Source organism: Lathyrus oleraceus, chromosome 5 (genome assembly GCF_024323335.1).
Source record: "Lathyrus oleraceus cultivar Zhongwan6 chromosome 5, CAAS_Psat_ZW6_1.0, whole genome shotgun sequence".
NCBI classification, from domain to species: domain Eukaryota; kingdom Viridiplantae; phylum Streptophyta; class Magnoliopsida; order Fabales; family Fabaceae; genus Lathyrus; species Lathyrus oleraceus.
The window spans coordinates 621,720,853-621,741,764 of NC_066583.1; the positions used below are offsets into that span (position 1 = coordinate 621,720,853).

The 20,912-nt window shown below is 33.6% G+C and overlaps 1 protein-coding gene across 1 annotated transcript; it reads right to left on the reverse strand.

Moving 5' to 3' along the window:
• Positions 1–395: 395 nt before the first annotated feature.
• LOC127087181 (uncharacterized) lies at positions 396–3,370 on the reverse strand. Its single transcript, XM_051028046.1, has 4 exons — positions 2,974–3,370; positions 1,858–1,961; positions 865–994; positions 396–756 (listed from the first exon to the last, which is right to left on the reverse strand). Exons 1-4 carry the CDS (start codon positions 3,073–3,075, stop codon positions 718–720), a joined length of 375 nt encoding a protein of 124 aa, XP_050884003.1. The 5' UTR covers positions 3,076–3,370; the 3' UTR covers positions 396–717.
• Between the last annotated feature and the right edge of the window lie 17,542 nt (positions 3,371–20,912).

Genomic DNA, 20,912 nt, shown 5'->3' on the forward strand with positions numbered 1-20,912 from the left:
CACTCAATCTAATAGTAGAAAAAATTGTACACCATATAAGTGCACATTAGAAGAAGCCTCTTATATTTATTGAATATTTCTTCACCATTTTTTTTTTACAATTTTCACAAATAGATCTTACATTTTCTTCGAGTAATTTATTCATATTCTATCTATCACAATTTTTATACGAGTATTCCATTTCATTGTTACTAATTTAGAATGAACATGAAAAAAAAAAACGTTTTCAGATTGTAAACAAGTCATCCAACATAGTGCTACACTAATCTAATTGCAAACTTTTTAATATTGCAAGTCAAGGATCATAAAATTCAGAATTCAAGTGTTAAATTGGGGCATCAGTGGGACAATATTGAGACAGACACAGCATGAAGTAATTTTGACAATTGCAAAAATGACCTTCAGAATATGCCTGCAAGCACCTTTATTCAACAGTTTAACAGAATTTTGATTGTCGTTAATTCTGCGATCCATAATTTGCCACAAACATGTGGTGTCACTCGACATGCTAACTAGAACAGCTACTTGCCATCATGGAAAGCAGCAGCAAATTCATTCATCCTCCACAAAATCAGAATGGTTTACATAGAAAATTAAATACCCGCAACCCACATTTTCTCATTGATTTCAGAACACTACGGTCCAATATGAAATCCAATATAAACTTTAAAAGTCAGACGTTCGGAGATATTAGCAACACTTCAAGTTCCTCGCCAATCAGAAGTGTGCTAAACTGTAGACTAGAATCCAGGAAAGCTGCATATAGTAGAGAATCATGCTCAGCTCGTGGAACAAAAAAATTCGGTAATTTTGTGAGGCCATAGAAAATTTTATTTCAGTTAAGAGTAATATGGACAACATTACCAGGAATAGAGTTGTAGAAGCAAAAAGCCCCTCTTGGAGAAGGGATCCGTGGCCGCCAAATTCCTCTTCATCAACCTTCAATATTACTGAATAGTAACCATATATGATCCCGGAGGACAAAACTAAAAAGCTGCAATTCAAACGGGAAAACTTCACTTCAGGAACAAACACAAACTAAAGAAGTGTTAGACCATACTGCAATGTTACTTTTAAAGACCAAACTCAGATAAAGTTCCAATAAAAGTATGGTGTGTACTATTTTTAACTTCCTCACACTTGTATGTGAAGATCTCACATTTGAGGTTTAATAAAAACAATACTCGTAATATTTTGATTTGACAATAATGTTACAAGTTGTAACACTTAGAAGCATCTACGGAAAATAGAGATTTGTCCTAAATCTGGGTTAGGAAAGATAAATGATGAAGGTAAGGATTCTCTTCGTACAAAAAATTTACCTGAAAAAATTCACCTCACAAAAAAACAGTTGATGGATAAGAAATGCTATACCTAAAGGTCTCGCCAATTCATAAATTTTTCTAATACATAATTACAAAAAGAACCAATTTATGCAAAGAATGTCACTCAAAATCTGGGTTGGGAAAGATAAATGATTAAGGTAAGGATTCTCTTTGGACAAAAAAATTCACCTCACAAAGCAAAAACAACAGCCTTCACACACTCTCCTCAGAATGTACTTTGAAGTCTCATGCAAATATTGAGACCACAACTTGTAAGAACAAAGATACCCAATAAAATCTTCTCCGGCATTGATATTCCAGATGATATTTTCAGATTTATAAATTATAGTGACATCAAATTATGTAGGCACAAAGTAATAAAACCAATCAAGGTGTCTATGCATAATATCACATCATCAACGAATATGAGAATTTCAGAACGAGTAAATCATCAGGCAAGGCAATGCCATATGGAATAGAGTGGTAGACAACTTTAAAGTGAACAAACACGACTAATAAAACAAACACTTACAGGATAAACCAAAATCCCCCAACCACTGGAAAGGCACCCCAAAGTAGTCCAAATACAAGGCCCATTGCTTGTCGAATCCAATGCAATACATCTCCAAGTTGATCCTATTTGGGGTCGGAGAGGTAAAAGACAAAAATAAAGAAATTGAAAATGAGATCAGATCAATACAATTGGGTCCTCTAGAATGAGGAATACAAAATCATCATAATGTGGATCATTGACTTCTAAAGTGCCCTCTTCATTATAGAGAAGGGAGTAGGAACTCCAAACAAATCAGCAAGAACCAAATGCTTAATATGGAGCGGAGGATGATCATACATCATGAGATCAATGTCTAACTCACAACCCATATTAGCTAAACCATCATCAACCATGTTAAATTAATGAATCCAACAATATTACAATGTTGCATTAAAGCCCAAAAGAAGAAATTACACTAGAATCAAACGGGAAGTAGAAACTCCCAACAAATCAGCAAAACAAGATGCTTAATCTGGGGCATATGATGGGCATAGACCATGAGATCACTGTCCAACTCACAACCCATATAAGCTAAACCCTCAGCAACCATTTTGCATTAATGAATCCAATAATATTAAAATATTGCATTAAAACCCAAAACAAAGAAACTACACAAGAATCAAACAGGAAGTTGAAACTCCCAATAAATCAGCAAAACTAAATGATTAATCTAGGTCATGAGATCACTGTCAAACTCACAACTCATATTAGCTAAACACATAACAGTAACTAGTATTAAATGATGCATTCTATGTTTCTTTTAATCCAACAACATTAATGAATCTGAACATATTCAGGACATGTTTTTTTTTCTGTTCTGTTTTTCTTTTCACACCCTTCCAACTCTAAAGGAAACAAGCAATAATCCAAATCACTTATACTTGTTCCTAAATATAATCAATTGAGACTTCACACACTCAAATTGCTCCATTTTAAATATCAAATTAATATTCAATTTAAAAATTGAGAGTAAATTAATAGTACAGACATAGAACCTAGTTGAGTGATAATTTAATCAAATTTCCTGGAAACAACTCAATTAGATCGAAAAATAAGGGGAAAAAATAACATTAAAAAGAAAAATTAAACAGAAACCTTGTCCCAGGAAGCTTCGGGATCGAGCAATTTGGCGAATTTGAAAGGAGAAAGGTGACCGTTCTGGTGCTGAAGTTGATGATTTAGTTTACCTTCTTTCATCGTGAGATTAGAGTGAGAAGAATCAAATCAAATCAAATCAAATTAAATATATAGAAGATAAAATCAATAACGGGAAACGAAGTAATTGGTATAAAGTGTGGATTTTTGAATCTGATGGTGAGGTATTGCGGCGAGAGTGGTAAAATTGGGAATTAGGGTTTGGTAAGTGAGAGAAGCGAGTTACAGAGAGAGTGAAGAATTAGAAGACGACTGGAGAGTTAAAAATTGCAGATATGAATCTCTCAATTTCATCGTCAAGTGGATGCAAATTAAAATAAATAATAAATTAAACCTAATCATGAGTTTAAGTTTTGAATTTATATGATATAAGCACTTTTACACCATATTTAATTTATTTTTTTTGGAATAAATAACTAATCATTTTTTATCACTTTTATAACTTTGGGATATATAAATTTAAAACTTATATGCACTTTTTTGGGTAAAAAATATCATACGATAAAACAAAATAATATAACTCAATAGAATACCTCACAAGAATTAAAAAAATATATATTTGAAGTATTATAAATGTATTGATTATTGATAAATTTTACAAGTTTATTTTTTAAAGAAATAATAACGGTGAAACAATTTCTCTTTCATGTCAATCGGTTAATTTTATGGTTAAGTTATTAAAATAATGACTCAGATTTAAAAGATTTAGCAAAGGATAAAAATTATTTTTATATTCATCTCAGAAAGAATCTAAGTTAAAACAAACAAAATTAAAATAAATTTTAGAAAATGAACAATCATACGAACATTCATACAAGAAATGAGATAAATATTGAATTATTTGGCTAAAATCATACTTGTCGAGGTATCTGGTAATTGAGTACAAGATTGTTGAATATTACTCTTCTTCACTTCTATAACAACTTTGTTTTTTTTTCTTTCCTTGTGTCTTTATTCTTTTTGTTATTGGTAAATCATCGTACTCAAAACTGAAGAAACAACCGAAACAAATTTATTCATTAAATAAAGCATAATGTAGTTCATAAAATGGGAAAGTAGAAAAGACAAAATGAAAGAAAAATAAATAACATGAATTTGTGGGTTGTCTCTCATGCAATACTTATTTAAGGTCCTTAGCGTGACCGTTTGATTCTCTGTTGGAGCGGCATATATGACCCCAGAAAATATATCATCTTTCTTCTTTCCTTTTATTTGGTAGGAATCTCATGCACTTGAGGTATTGATAATGTTGCTCCCATATCTTCTTCAGCTTTGTAGTAACGAATAAGACATAAATAACATCCAATACTTTATCAATTTATTTTTTCAATTTAACTTGTTGCTAAAATAAATTTTATGGATATGTTTTTGTTGAAGATTCTCTTGTTAGATATCTATGTTTAAGCAAATTATTGAATTTGGAACTTCATTCAAAACTAGATTATCCTTACTTTGCATTCTTGCTCTTTTCACATATTTATTTTTCACCTCATATTATTCTATTCTTGATTCTTTTTTTTATTTGATGCATGCATTTTTCTTCTCCTTGTTATTTTTCAACTCCTCTTTCATCGACTACTTCTCATTTCTATTCGACTTCTCTTTCAACTTCCTCATTCCTAAGATTATCCAACGTATTCTCATTAAAACCTCCATTTGATTGAGTTTCCACTTGCTCACATAACTGCCCAATTTGATGAAGGTTATTAATGAAAGTTTCACAGTTCTTGTTGGATATTTCTTGATTGACCTTTAATGCTTCGAGGTTGCGTTGAGTCATCTTTTTTAGTTATTTCAAAGTCTCTTCTAAAATTGGTGACTTCCTTGGTGGTGGATCTTAAGAAGCTAGGTTAAAATTTTGACATTGATTGTTACTCCATTTAAGATTTAGATGATCTTTCCACCATGGATTATAGGTGCTAAAGTAAAGATCTGGCTCTTGATAATTTTCTAGATAATGTGCCTCTGTAACTTATCCCTCTAGTACACAATGGCAATTGGCGTGACCTTTGTAACATCCTGAATTTGATTAACTTCTTTAATTGAATTTTTATTTCTTTTATTTAATTATTTGGGTGATTTAATATTATACTTTTAATTATTTATTTTGGTGATAGCATGTGTTATGTGATTTTTGGGGGTTCATTTGAATGCAGTGGAGTTTTATTTGATTAAAATAATAATAAAATATGAGAAATAATGATATTTGGGTATAAAGTAGAATTACTAGAAAATAAGTGAAAGTAGTGGAAGTAGATTGGGTTGAAGGGTAATAGTGTGAAAGTGAGTTGAATATATTTTTTTAGGTTAAAATAAATTGGAAAGTGAGGGGAGTCAAACTTGTCGGTATGTATAAGTTGTGAAAATTAGGAAAAAGAGGCAAGTGTGAAAAGAGGCAAAGCAAGACTTTGTGAGAGAAAAAGAAGTCATAGTCAAGCTTGCTCTACTGGAAATTAAGATAAGGGGGATTACTTGAATATAGGTGTTAATTGTATGAAGCATAGAGAGGTATTCTCACCCTCCTATAGGTTTTTCATCCTTTTACTATTGTTGATGTTTATATGTTCTTAAAGAAAAGTTGGTGATAAATCTATTGTGATTGATGTTGTTAACATGAAATATGTGCTATAAATTACTCTAAAGATATTACATGATGGATCGATATGAATCTTAATGTTGTAGTTGTTATTGATGTGTTTTTGTTTTATGAACATAATCTTAGATTCATGATAAATAATTAGGTGTTAAATCAGTAAGTATATGATGTATTATACATTAGTTAGATATGTATGTGTTCGCATGTGTTTTTAGCAAACAATCACGAGTTTGAAAATCTTTGAGATTAACTAAAAAAATCTTGGGATCGGTTTTATATGAAAAATGTTACTTTGATGTTAGTGTAAGATGTCACTAAAAATGTATGATTGCAGACAAAGTAAAAATAAACTTTAAAAACAATAAAACTTATATTAAAGTAAAAAGAACTTGAAATAAACAGAATTAAATGAAATGCAGTAAATGACGGGAAAATAAAGGTGTTTCAATTAAGGAAACATAAAAGTACATAATAGAAAGGGGACGCGGACTCGCATAATCGCTCATAAGTTGTTTCGCTTTTTGCCTAGGGTACTCCAGTTCTATAGAGAATATATGTGAAAACTTGCGAAACCTTATTACGATACATGAGTATGCTATAAATACTAACTAGGAATAACTGCCTTCGACAATTTACTCTACAAAAACAGAGATGTCATTCAAATGCATGCAACTTCCGCCTTCACATCTTGTCACGTTATCAAGGGTTTAAAACTATTGAAACTGTTATCCCATGTTCTGTAACTACGTTAAAAGTTATTGTGACGTAAGTGTAAGACGTCACTAAAGATGTCTGATTGCAGACAAAGTGAATATAAACTTTAAAAACAATAAAGCTTAGATTAAAGTAAAAAGAACTTGAAATAAACAACATTAAAAGAAATTCCGTAAATGACAGGAAAATAAGGGTGTTTCAATTAAGGAAACGTAAAAGTACATAATAGAAAAGGCACGCAGACCCACATAATCGCACACAAACCGTTTCAGTCTTTGACTTGGGTACTCCAGTTCTCTAGAGAATATATGTGAAAACTTGCAAACCCTTATTACACTACATGAATCTAATATAAATACTAACTACGAATAATTGCCTTCAACAGTTTACTCTACAGAAACTGACACGTCATTCAAATGCATGTAACTCATGCCTTCACATCTTGACACGTTCTTAAGGCTTTAAGACCGCAGAAATCAGTATCCCACATTCTCTAACTGCTTAGAGGCTAGTAACTTCTTGCTCGTCGAAGGAAGTCATTGAGCGTATAAAAGCCCTTCATCTTTGGTTTCCTCAATCTTCTTAAGTGCTTAGAGTCTATCAAGAGTCCTCCCTCGACATGGTGTCGAGTAGTCACTTAAGTCTATTTCTGAGACTCTTTCAACTAATTCCTCAAGACATCCTCTTGATATTCTTCCAAACTACATCTCAAGATGTCAGACGAGAAGCTCCAGTTGACGTTCCATCACTGTCAACTCCTGTCCATCACTTGCTACACTCAGTACTTCACCAAATGCAACATTGACTTGATTTTCTTATTAAGTAAAAAATCCCAAGTCAACAGATGCCCCAAAAAGGACACTTTCGATCATGGTTGAATGGAAGAAAGGTGGCATTTTTGAAACTCTTCGACATTGTTCAACTTGTACACGTCACATCAACAAAACACCAAAGTAATTAATTATTATTGTGGCCATTATGACCATTTTACACAAAAATGTCATGTCACAGACGTGCGTGCAAATCCATGATGATTACTTCCTATTTTCTAGGAGATTTAAATGAAAATGAAATTCTTAAAAATGATCTAAATTCCATTTCATATTTCCCCATGGCTTTTACGGCGCCATTTGTTAACTCAGACACGTCACGTGGCTGAAATCACTTTGGGGGGGGGGGGGGGATTGAACCGTTTTTATTTATGGGTATTTTAGGTGTTTGCTCAAATAATTTTCACTTTACTTCCATCATTTTGCTACTTAAACACAGAAAGAGAGAAAAAAAACCCTAAACTTGCTTTTTCTTCCTTAAGCTCCTCACTAAAAACCCATTCCTTTCAATGGCGCTTCATGTAACACCTTATTTCCCTAATGCATAATTATAATTAAATCGGAGATTTTTCACAACATTCACACGATGTTACACATCTCGAAACATATACATGTTGATCATGTAACACTTAATTTAAATAAACATGCAACACCTGTCATCACATGCTCACCTTTACTTAGGATATCATCGCATCGGAAACACTTAATTAAAACACACCAATTTAAATCTCATAATAAATTTCATATAATAATTAAAAAGCATCGACTCATAAGTCTTATCCAAATGCTTATCACACCAAAACATTAAATACGAGAGCATACATTGTCTGTCAGAAATATCAACATAAAATAAAGAAATCACTCCCCAATGTTACATATCAGAGCATAACCAAAGCTAAAAAAAAAATAGCTCTAGGAAAAAGCTTCCACACACAGAACCAACTCTAATCTTGAGCATTTGCACGATGCCCATGTAAAGGCAACATTCAAACAGAAGGGGTGAGAAATCACATTCAATAATAACAGGCATATACTGCAAGACAGGATATCAAATACAACATGTTCTACACAATCTCATTCACAGTATATCACAATACACTCTCACACCCAAACTCATCAACCGATCACAACTCAACCGATTAAAAGTTATAAATTGTCACATCGAGGGGTTATAGCACCAGAGAGCATTGAGTTTGTACGAAGTTTGGAGCACTTTATATTCCCGCACTTTAATCTTGCCGCCATTTATATTTCTTTACAAGTCTTCAGCAATTTATTCTGTAGCAGATTCAACCCTCCGTTTGGAGCAGGTTTTTATTATATTATGCATTTTATTATCTCTTTATTTATTTACTTGCATTTTACTTTCCTCGTCTCGCACTACTTCTTTTATTTTCAAGTCTTATTTCTCGCATCATATTACTTTACTTTTTATAATCGCATGTTTTTGTCGTTGTTTAGTTTTCAAAACCAATCTCTAAAACTCTCTTTTCAATTCAATTACCTTTCCGAAATGTTTACTTCTAAGTTTCAAAACTACGCTTTTATGTTTGTCATAAACATGTCCATCTTATTTATTGATGCTAGGATGTGAGGACCGTCATTCGGTGGTACTCTAACTGTTGTTTGTTTAGGATTTCAATTGCAGACTGTTTTGGTTTTAATATAATTTTTCTGAACTCAATTTAACCGATCACTACGAAAGTAGAGCCGTGAAAACGTCGGGTAAGATCGAAAGTCGTTTGACACTAAAGAATAAAATTGGTTTGTGTTTGATTAACAAATACCGCGAAAGCACTTTGTTAGTTAATTAGGAAAGTATAATATTTCTAGAAAGAGGTTTTAAAACTATTTGCGGGCGCATTTATAGGTTTAGGATCCGGTTACCTGAGCGAAAGCATGGAACCCTTTTAAGTTAAAATTTCCAATAAAAATTACTTTTCAACTGAGTAAAGAGTCTGATTTCTTAAAATAAGATTTACAAATGCAATAAGAGTTGGTCACACATGACAGTGGATGGTATAAATTAGAGAGTAAAATCCAGTTCTGAATACGCTAAAGCGACAGTTCCTGTTTAATTACACTCTTTTCAAAGTAGAAAATATTGCCCCGTACATCGATCCTATTTAGAAACAATCAAGAGTAATGTTGTTTGATGAGAGCCATGTCCCAGTATTATTTGTCTGAATTTATTAAAGTTATTTATTTCATATCTCCTTTGCTTAATTCATTCGCCTTAGATAAACACCGTAGCAACTAGAAATGGTAGATTGACAGTTATATCTCTGTGGGATCGATATCTTTTAAAACTACGTGATAAATTGTACACTTGCAGTTAGTTAATCCGATAGACTCATAATCTCGCGAACAAAACCCAAACCCTAACATTCAAACTTAAACAAAACTAACAAAACTCAAGCAAGGATCATGTCAAAATCGGCAAGAACAAAACTAAATCAAACACAAACAAAACAAAACAACACATATCAACACCCCAAACCCCAACAATCCCAAACCCCTGTAAAATCCATTATATCATTTCTTTCGGTTAAATATTTACAAGAATCATAATAAACCGCAAAGACCAAGCTAATTGTGTGAAAAGGATAAAAATCTACTGAAGGATGCACTCAATGAATATGTTCGTTCAGGTTAGCTTATGTTCCTTTCCTTTCACTTATGTAAATATTCATTCCATCTCCAACTTCTTCTCTGTTGTGTGGATGTATTTGGTTTAGCTCAGATCTCTTGTGCTTCAAGATGAAGCACAAGGATCTAAAGAGAGATAGAGGGAGCTTTAATTGAGGTTGTTAGGGGATTTTAATAGAGCTTAGTTGGGTGATTTCACTTCTCTTTAGAGTGAGCAACAAATGCCCTAGTTATAGAGCTTGTGAGGAAAATTAGGCATGTGTGAATTTGCAAAATATTATTTCATACATGTGAAAGTTTGTTGTGAAATTCCATCTGATCATGAGTTGTGATTGAGAGGATATCTTAATCTGTTTAGAGAGATTAGTTTTTTGGATTTTTTTGGGACCATAGAATTTGATTAGGGGCAATTTAGGATAATGGGAGATTTTCAACTTTATCTGTAATGAGTTAAAAAATCCTTCCAGAATACAAGTGGTCCTAAATGATATTATTCAGTAAAATATTAATTTTATTAATGTAAAATTGGTTTCTACTCTTGCTTCATTAGAACTTAGTGAAAATGATGCCTTGCTTCGACTTTTTCTTCTTGATCTTGTGCCTTTACACTTGCTGTATAATTGCCTTTGTTTGCATTGTTTGAAAGTTCTGTTTGGTATTTGTCATTGGGAATTTGTGGTTGGTGTTTCCTGAATATGGATAATAATGTTTGTGTAGGAGGATCCCAATTAGGTCATCTTGGTTGTAATAAATGTTTGTAAAGCTTGTGTGGAGAATTAAGATAGCTTGTACAGTCATGTTTCAACTAGTGTAGTTAAGCAAAATTTGTAATGGTTTGGAATGAGGGAAAATGACTTCATGGAGAATTTGGAGAGAGAATCTAGTTATAGGACTTTCCTTTAAGTTTCTTATCTATTTTTTTCAAGCTTGGACTTTATTTATTATCTTTGTATTATGCCCCAAAGTTTTTGTAACAATTTTTCAAGTTTATGTTCAAAACTATTGTAAATTCCAATGGTTGCCTTTGTAATGTAACACTTTAATGGACTTTAGAATGAAAAGATGTTGTTGTCCTTTTGGATGTGGATGAGAAAGTTAAGAACAAAAGTTGCACCAAGTGGCTCAAAATGTCAAACTTGTAAATTCTCCTTTTTTCCTTTGTGAATTTCTAAACGCCATGTGGTTCCAATTGAAAGTTTCCTCAATCATTAAATATGTCACCATCCAAAACAGAAATCTTAAGCATAAGCCAAACCCTTTTATGACTTAATTGGTCCACATGAAAATATGTAAAACAATGACCATGGGTGTCGTACCTCGAAAAATACGATCCTTCGTGATGGTCGAGGAAAAAATGTGTTTGAACAGAGTCGCCACCGAACTTTATTTATTCCAATAAAGGAATAGGAGAGATAAAACCTTTAAAAATAGAATAATGGTCGTTGTAATAATATTCGGGTTTGGGAGTCGATTATGCAAGGGGAAGGTATTAGCACCACTCACGTCCGTTGTACTTAACGGGAACCTTTTAGTCTAATTTGCAATTGAATGTTATCTAATGTTATCTGTTTTCTTCGAGTGAATAAAAGATCGAAAAGAGAAAAGAAAGGAAACCTCTAAAGGGTAAAAAATTGAGGGAGTTTTATTAGTGTACTCGCAAAGATCTCGCAATCTCGTGCCTACGTATCCTTATAGTGCAATAAGGAAATGAGAGCATTCGTAGTTCGGGGTGCTACAATTTGTTGGTGTTTTTTAATGAACAATTGTTTAGATCGCGTTCTAAAGGCTAAACATTGACTTGCCTACTCTCGACGGAGATTTAAGCACTAGTTTGTTATACGCGTTAGAAGGATTAAACAATGTTCTTTCTGAAAAGATTTTCGATCGCACAGGGCGAGAATTTGAGTTAATATGTTGAATGTTTGGTTTGAATAAAGATTACTCAGATGGTCGAGTAAGGCAACTCGTATCCAAGTAATGGAGGTGAGGAATTGAAGGCTCTAGATCATCTCCCTTTTCATTTAGTTTATTATGAAAATGATTTGATTTAATCAATTTAGAAGTTTTTAAGAGAAATGACAATTATTTGGCTAATCGAGTAAGGGAACTCGTACCTAAACAATTGAGGAGAGGAGTCGAAGGCTCGAAACTATCCTTCTTTTTGTTTATAAATAATCTTTAATTGTAATTAGGTGTTTTGAATTGATTTAGATCAAATACCCGATGTTGGATCGAGATTTGAATTTGCATTTGTGAATGAATTAAGGGTATAATGAGTGAATCGATCACCTAATCAATTAATCAAAATCGAATAGGTCTCATTGTAAGAAAACCCAAAAGTAAGCTATGTGAGGTTGATAGTGATGCTAAAAGCAATCGACTTACAAAGGTATGGAAATGGGGCTCGATATTGAATCGAGAATTATGTGATCTTTCTCTAAAATTGGTTTGATATGATTTTGAATCGATGATGAGATAATTTTGAAATGATATGAAGCTGGAGTGATTATGACTGAAATCGAGTTGGTAATTTAAAAATGATTGTTGAAATGATATGAGGTTCTTAATAACGAAAAAGGCTTGGTATGATTTTGAAAAATGTATTTGATGTTAATCAAACACCTTTTATTTTAGTATTTTTGAAAGGTTAATTTTAATGGTCATTTTGTCTTATTGGATAAACAATTATGCATCAGCTAAAAATATAATAAAATAAATTAAAAAATAAAGCAATAAAAAATAATAATAAAAGGGAAGGGACACACTATTAATACAAGAGGTAAAAGAATAAAAAAACTAAAGAAAATAAAAGAAAGAACAAAAATAAATAAATAAAGCAATAATAAAAAAATAAAAATAAAAAAAGACAAAAGACAAAAGTAGACTGAAAATTGGGGGTGTAGTTATAAAAATGCTCTAGACCCAAAGGAGGGGGCCCCTACAGAGGTGTGTTGAGAAATCAAGGGGTGTAGGGAGACTTCATCTTCCCCAACCCCATATTTGATTACTATTCCCGTATGAACAAAAATGGAAGAAAAAGGGTTCCAACAAATACGTAAAAACATCATAACTTTCTCAACTTTTCATGGAATTAAGCAAATAAGTAATAAAAATTTATCTACTCGATCTCACAAACACAATGATATATTCAAAATCAAAAAATAAACAACAATAGAAATTCGAAAATCAACAAAACGCATCAACATATATTTGTTTGATTTGACCATTTTATCCATCCTAATGACAAACTAACTATGAATTCATGCTCAGAGTGGTGTTGGGAAGTTATTGGATACATTATTTATATAAAAAATATCAATTTGCATTTGACTCTTTTTGTTCATAGAGGTTCAAGGACACTTTAAACTCTTGATTTTGAAATCAATTGAGTTTTCATACAAAAATGGTGATTATTAAGGTACTAAATAAATAAAGTAAAAGTAAAAATACAATAGAATTAAATAAAGAATAAGCATAAGAGATATATAAACAACAACAAATCACTTTTTCTTATGGAGGTTCAAGAATACTTTTCAACTCTTCATTTAAAATCAATTGAGTTTTCATGCAAAATGGTGATGACTAAGGTACTAATAAATAGAGTAAGAGTAAAAATGCAATAGAATTAAATAAAGGACAGTCATAAGATTCATTTAAACAATGACAAATCACTTTTGCTTATGGAGGTTCAATAGCACTTTTTAACTCTTGATTTAAAATCAATTGAGTTTCCATGCAAAATGGTGATGATTAAGGTACTAAATATATAAAGCAAGAAAATGCAATAGAATTAAATAAAGAACAAGCATAAAAGTCTACATATTCAATAAAAGGAAAGAAATGACTTGAAAGAAAATGAAGAGAGTTTTGACTTAGTTTTTGTGAATGATTGGTGGTGAGATTTGTAAATGAGGATGGTTTTATTTATAGGCTCTAAAAAGGGTAGTTCAGGAATTATGCAAAGAGTGTGCGTGCCTTCTAGAAACTTATTTAATTAAATAGTGAATAATGATGTAATATATGCATGGAATGATGATGTAATAAATGAGAGATATTTTGGACTTTCTATAAACATTGATTTTTTTAATAATGTATGAAAATGATTAATAAAATTCAAATGAACATTTTGATGATAAATCAAATGATCATGAATTTATTTTTCAAAATGCATAATGAAAAAAATGAAATTTTAGTCAATTTCTTCAATATGTAAAATATTGACTTTATGTTGACTTTTTTACTATATGTGCATATATGCATAATTATGTTGACTTTATTTGATGATAAAAATGCATATGGATAAAAATGAAAAACTGGACAGATGGTATCAGATGAATTTAAAATGGTTGGACAAAATTGGGGTATGACAGTTGCCCCTATTTAATTACCTTGAACGAGAAGGTATGAATGACAACAGTCTTCGTACCTTCATGGTGGAAGATAATTAAATACGAAAAGACCCTGAATTTTGTCCTTTGAGATTGCATGGATGAACTGAAAAAAGAAAGTGTAGTAAGAAATATAGTGAGAAAAGTTATCACAGGATGAATGAAACAATCAAGACTCTCTGAGAATCGTCAAAACAATATTTTGGATGATGTAATCGAGACTTTCCAAAGATGGAATGAAATCCCAATTGTATATAGGATTTTCTAAACATTAGTAGAGCAGTGTCTTAAACTGAACACACGAGATTCCATGAGGATCGACAAAGCAGTATCTTACATGGTATAATCGAGATATTTCAATAAGGGAATGATACCTCTATCGTATATAAGATTCACCGAAGATACTAGAGCAGTTAAATAAGAGCTTATGAGATTCTCTAAATCAATGAAGCAATATCTTAGGTGATATGATCAAGATATTCCAACAAGGGGAACGATACCTCAATCGTATCTAAGATTGTTCGAGGATACTTAGAGCAATATCTCAAGCAACAAGTGAGATTCTCCGAATCAACAAAGCAGCATCTCAAACGTTCATCTGTTGGGAGAAATAGTTCAGAAAAGACTCCCTTTAGAGGAGATTTACTGGCAAAGCTCATAAGAGACTTTTTAGGGTAACCTCTGCTTAGGGAGCAATAAAGCAAAAACGATGGGGAATATCATTATCAACGTTGAAGAAATGACTTGCTGGAAAAATAAATCCACTAGCACATGTGGGGTGAGAACACCATTGCCTTGAATGAGGACTATCCTGGATACTTGTGATTGCTCCTGGATCCTAATTGGTGTTACATATGATTTTTGTGTAAGATATTCCACTTTAGATGGAGATACCATGCATGGAATGATGCATGAAGATGTATGTAGGATGTAATTGTTGGGGATATTTAGATGTGCATATAGGAATGCAGATAATTTTTTTGTTCATTTTTTATGAAACTCCCCATGTCGGCGAGAGTGTTATGCATGTGTATGCCAATGATTGATAGGAATGTGTTTGATGAATTTTCCTATTTTGGAAGGAAAATTATGCATGAATTAATGCATGTGATGCATGTGGGAATGCAATTGTGTACTTGGATTTTTTGTAGGGCTTTATTTTTTTCCAACAAGAGATTGTTGGGGAATATCATCATCAAAGGATTGATGGAAGATAGTGAATGTCACCATCAAAGGGTTGATGGAAAATAATTTGTCATCGTCAAAGGGTTAACGGAAAAGGATTTGTCATCGTCAAAAGGTTGACAGAAAAGGATCAAATATATAATATTATCATCAAAGGGTTAATGGAAAAGACTTCACGATGGAGTGACACTAGCAAAGGGTTTATGGAAAAGAATTTGTCATTGTCAAAGGGTTGACGGAAAGAAACCTCACTATAGAGTGACATCATCAAAGGGTTGACGAAAAAGGATTATCATCATCAAAGAGTTTATGGAAAAGAATTTATCATCGTCAAAGGATTGGTGGAAAGAATCATCATAGAATATCATCGTCAAAGGGTTAATGGAAAGAATAATTTCGGAATATCTTCATCAAAGGGTTGATGATATCATTAAAGGGTTGATGAGAAAGAAACAAATTAGAATATCATCATTAAAAGGTTGATGGAATCATCAAAAGGTTAATGGAAAAGAATAATTATGGTATGTCGTCATCCAAGGGTGGATGGAAAGGACTTCACTAATGAGTGACATCATCAAAGGGGTTGATGGAAAAAACTCATCATTGTCAAAAGAAACAATTAAGGATATCATCATCAAAGGGTTAACGGAAAAAGTTTTTTTTCTCATCAAGGGGTTGACGGAAAGAAATGTGTTATGTATGCGTATGGTGCATGTTGATGAAAACTTATCATTTCGTCGAGAGAGTTATGCATGTATGTTGTATGCAACATATGTGGGAATGCAAGGGGGTTATTGTTTTTTTGGATTGGTCATCCTTTTTCAAGGGTGAGATTATTTTTGGATACCAATGTTGATTGGATTTGGTTTTATGAAGATTCCAACAAGATGGACTTTTAATGGTTGCCAATATGGATTAGACTTTGGTTTTGGAGATGCCAATAGGGATTGGACTTTGGTTTTTTTGGTAGTTGCCATTGTGGATTGGATTTTTGGTTGGTGAAATTTTTTGACTTCCTAAAACTCGGTTATTAATGATGTGATGATTGGGAAGCAGATGTGGATGTTGTTGGTGCCCCAAGTTTGATCCGTTTCTAATAAGTTTTATGTTTGTTCTTGAGAGAACCTCAACTTCATTGCCTGATATGCCTGATGGCCTACAAATGATTTAATTAGCGTAGAACCGTGATCAATGCATGATGATTGTGCTTTTATTCTGCCCCAAGGCTCTTTGTAACTTGTCTTCCCCAACCTGTAGGGTCTTTGAAAGAATCCACCTTTAAAAGGAAACCCTGGGAATGATTATACCATGGCCTGAACCAAATTTTCCCCAATGTATGAATCTTTCAGTCGTTTGCCCCTGATTGAGCTTTTGAAGGGCTTGCCCCAGATGGACTGGATATTTTGAAATGATTTGCCTCCTAAATCAACTGATGCTTGGAGATTTGTTTCAGCCTGACCAACTCTTAGGTCCACATAGTCATCGGATGCTATGCCCATGATCCATAGGATTAGGAAGTGGTTTTGATTTGGGTCAACCTTGACGAATGATCAAGTTCCTCTTTGATGCGCCTTGTTGGGATTTCTCTGATGTCAAGTAATAACTTGCAGTTAAGATTGTTCTTTTAACAATGGTAATTTTAATGTGATGTTCATGCAAGTTTAAAAAATCATTTATTGGAATGATGTGATAGTGTGTGAGGCATGGGCCATTAGTCCAAATGCAGTTCCGATTTAGCTAGTGTGTGAAAGATACAATGAGAATATGATATTGATACAAAAGATTAGCAAATCTCTAGGAGTCAGTTTATGCAATCTTGATGTAGTATGCTTTTAGAATAAACCCTGCTTCAATTAGGTCTTTTAAGGGTTGTAACGTGGCTTGGTTCACGATTTTTGAAACAAAGGATATAAAACTCAAATATGTTTTAACCCACCCCTTCCTCGTGATGGTCTTTAGTCCTACATTCAGTTAATTAGACACACATATTCATCTTCCAAGAGAGTTTAAAGGTGTATGGTGAAGATGATGATTCAAGATCCTCTTGAAATGGCAGTCACCTTATTTTCTTTTTTGTCACGGATGTCAATGACCCTTTGGATTTTGATATGGTGGTCACCGAATCTTGTTTTGTTTTTGCTAGGGGATTTGATGACCTCCTTTACTTTTAATTTTATTGATCCCTAGTTTTTACTTGAACCACTTCTTTTAAAGCTTTTAGTCCACCAGGATTGTCCCGGTTTTTGCCTAAGTCTCCTCTTTGGGGTGTTCCACTTAGCAGGGTTTTTTTTTAAATTTTGCTGAAGGGTTGTGACTCCCAAGTCATTGGTCATTGAAGAACAACCGACATAACTTTTTGATTTTGCATGGTTCCTTCAACACCTAAGGTTATGTATGAAGAATGACATATGGTTGATCTCCACATGGGATGTTTCATCTTGTAATTTAAGTGCGTAGTCAGATTAGCTGAATATTATCCTGCCCCGGGTTAAATGTAAGGGTTTTTAGATCTGAAACAAGCTCCTACTTCTAGGCTCCAAGTGGTTAACTAGGAATTAACTTCTTATATCTACAGTATTTGGGGATTTGAAATAATGCATGTACATCATCAATAGGATTTTTTCCCAAAAGCATACTATTAGAAATTATGGGTATTTCATTTTCATCATCATCCCTCTAATCTTTTCTAAAACAACAATTTGATAAGTGAATGGGATAAATATTTTTGTTTTTGATATAAGTGGAAAAGATGGGTGAATACAAAATGATTGATTCGAAAAATGTATGATCATCTCATTAATATTACCATTAAAGGAAAACAACAATACTAAAAAGAAAATAAGTGTTCAACATGCAAAGAAAATACAAATGAAAATGTTGAAATAGACAAATGATTGCCAATGCAGAGGAAGCTCTCTCGTGCTTGGTTCACTATTGGGCTAGCCTTCTTCCGAGTTGGAGGTTGTTCTGCTCATTGAGACCAGTATGATGATCATCTTCATACCTATCCTCGACAATTTCCTCCACAATATAGATTGATGGACCCACATGACTAGGTAAAGGAGTATTGTTAATTTTAAGGACTTGGGGCGCAAATGAGAACAACTTGGAGTTAAGCAGAATGTGTACCTTGCTCTTGAGCATGTTACAAACTTCAATTGAATGCCCAAGGGCCCCAGCATGGAAGTCACACCAAGCATTAGCGTCAAAACCTGTTGGGTATGGAGGAATCACTAGATTTAGTTCCTTTGGCACTATCAGTCCTCTTTTGATTAAATATGGTAATACTTTCCTATATGGCATTGGAAGCAAATTGATATGTCTCTCTGGCTTTCTTGGCCTTTGTCGGGTGTGTTGACATTACTGATGTGGAGCGTGTTGCCTTCGGTATGGCTGTTGATGCAAAATTTATCGTTGATACTGAAGAGATCCTTGATGTGTAGGATAATATCGATCCTATGGAGAGAATGGTGTCTGATATGAAGCTTGTAGAGCTTCCCATACTGCATTAACTTCATCTTATTCTTCCTCTTGGGAACTGATAATAGATTTACTCTCGATGATCTAGTTATTTGAGCTTCATTAGATTCTTCCACTTTTTAGGCCACATTCGATGCGTTCTCCGATTCACACCAAGTAAGCGAAGTCTGATGTCGCACTGCTAATCATCCTTTCAAAGTAAGGACTTTGTAAGGTATCCTTGAATAGGTAAACCAATTCTTTCTCTAAGAGTGATGGTTCAATGCAAGTCGTTAACTCTCTCCATATTTGGGCATACCCTCTAAAGGATTTGTTTGTTTCTTGAGATAAGGCTCTCAACTGCATGCGGTCGGGAGCCATGTCCAAATTGTATTTGTATTGCTTCAAAAAGCGTTAGCTAGGTCTAACCATGAATTAATGTAATTCCTTTCTAACTTCATGTACCAACTCAACAACGCCCCGGTCAAACTGTCTTGAAAACAATTAATTATTAGCTTATCGTTGTGAGCATAAGAGGTTATCTTTCGGTAAAACATCACCAAATGGTGCTTTGGACAACTATCCCCTTTGTACTTTTCAAATTCTGGCACTTTGAACTTTGTGGGTATAAATAGGACAGGTACCAAGAACATGTTTGAAGCATTCAGTTCAACAATATCCCGCCATTATATGGCTTTAAGTCTTTTTCTAGCACGCGACATCTTTCAGCAATCTTATCATCTCGTGGTCGTTCAGTATTGACCATCGGGCTTGTCCAACAGGAATTTGGCACAAAGAATGTAAAGTTATGATACTCAACAACATCATGATATGAGGAACACCTATCTCAGACAATATGACGCTCTTCTACAATAGAGTTATCAAATGGGATTCGTACAGGCTGAGGCTGGGTATGATCATTTACTAGAAGTGAAATAACATTCTCAATGACTACAGTCCGCTGAATGTTGTCCTCTCTCTTTACTAAAGTTATCATAGCCTCTCCAAGTTGGTATATCTGGTTTTCATCGAGTCAACATCTCCTCTTAATATAATATGGCTTTTCTCCAACGGATCCATGATCTTTCAAGGGATGCTTCAAGTCTGATACGAGTGTCAGGCAATCAGCTGTAGGCTATTGACAAAGGGTGGATGAGTTTTTTAATTTTTTATTTTGTGGAAAATGATATGCAATACTAATGGATGCAAATGCAATGATATGTGAATGGATGTAATGCCATGTTCAGGATCACAAGTACATCATTTTCTTAGGTCAATCAGAATAACGGGTAAATAAATGGTATCTCTGATTAATGGAACCCCATGGGTAGGCTCTACAGTTTGTAGGTTCCTAGAGTCATGGATCTTTCTTGAGAACATCATTGTCGTGACGAAGGCTCTTCGGACAATAATATCCTTAAGATGATCTCGTCTAGGTGAGGTATTCGTGTTGTCCCAACAAGGAAGGCTTCTTGTGGGGCTCTACTACATAACCATCGAGTCCAAGGTTCTAACAAGGTTCTCAGAGTCATAGGTCAAGGTTGGAAAAATTATTTTAAGGTAGTAATACGCTCAAGGAATCTCATCTGGTTGGAGCTTTCGTATTAACGCAACAAGTCCGAAGTCTTGTAGGCTAATACTACACAAGCACCGTAGATGGAACAGGTTAAAAGGTCCCTAGAGTCATTGATCAAACTTGAAAACACCATCGTCATGATGAAGGCTCATCGGACAATAATATCTCAAGAGAATCTACTCTAGGCGGGGTCTTCGTATCGTCCCAACAAGGAAGGCTCCTTGTGGGACTTTACTATACAACCGCCATCTTAATCCTATGGTTTTTCTCAGACTCGGGTAGAGAGTTTATCTCACAAAGTGCCAACAATCAGAGAGCTCTAATAGGAAAATAAGAATAAACAAATAATTAGAAATAGCAATAATACAATGAGATAAACAAAATAAGATAGAAGAAAGCAGATAAATAAAGCTAACGTTAATCACAAATTTAACTAGGTTAGGCTTGACTCTCTCTTGCATGGAGCATAAGTCCGCAGCAGA

Excerpts from the sequence above, each read along its gene's own strand:
- LOC127087181 (XM_051028046.1), bottom strand. The coding sequence starts at position 3,075 with ATGAAAGAAGGTAAACTAAATCATCAACTTCAGCACCAGAACGGTCAC. Across the intron at positions 1,962-2,973 it reads CCGAAGCTTCCTGGGACAAG|GATCAACTTGGAGATGTATT; the intron begins GTTTCTGTTTAA and ends GACCCCAAATAG. Across the intron at positions 757-864 it reads CTTCTACAACTCTATTCCTG|CTTTCCTGGATTCTAGTCTA; the intron begins GTAATGTTGTCC and ends TACTATATGCAG.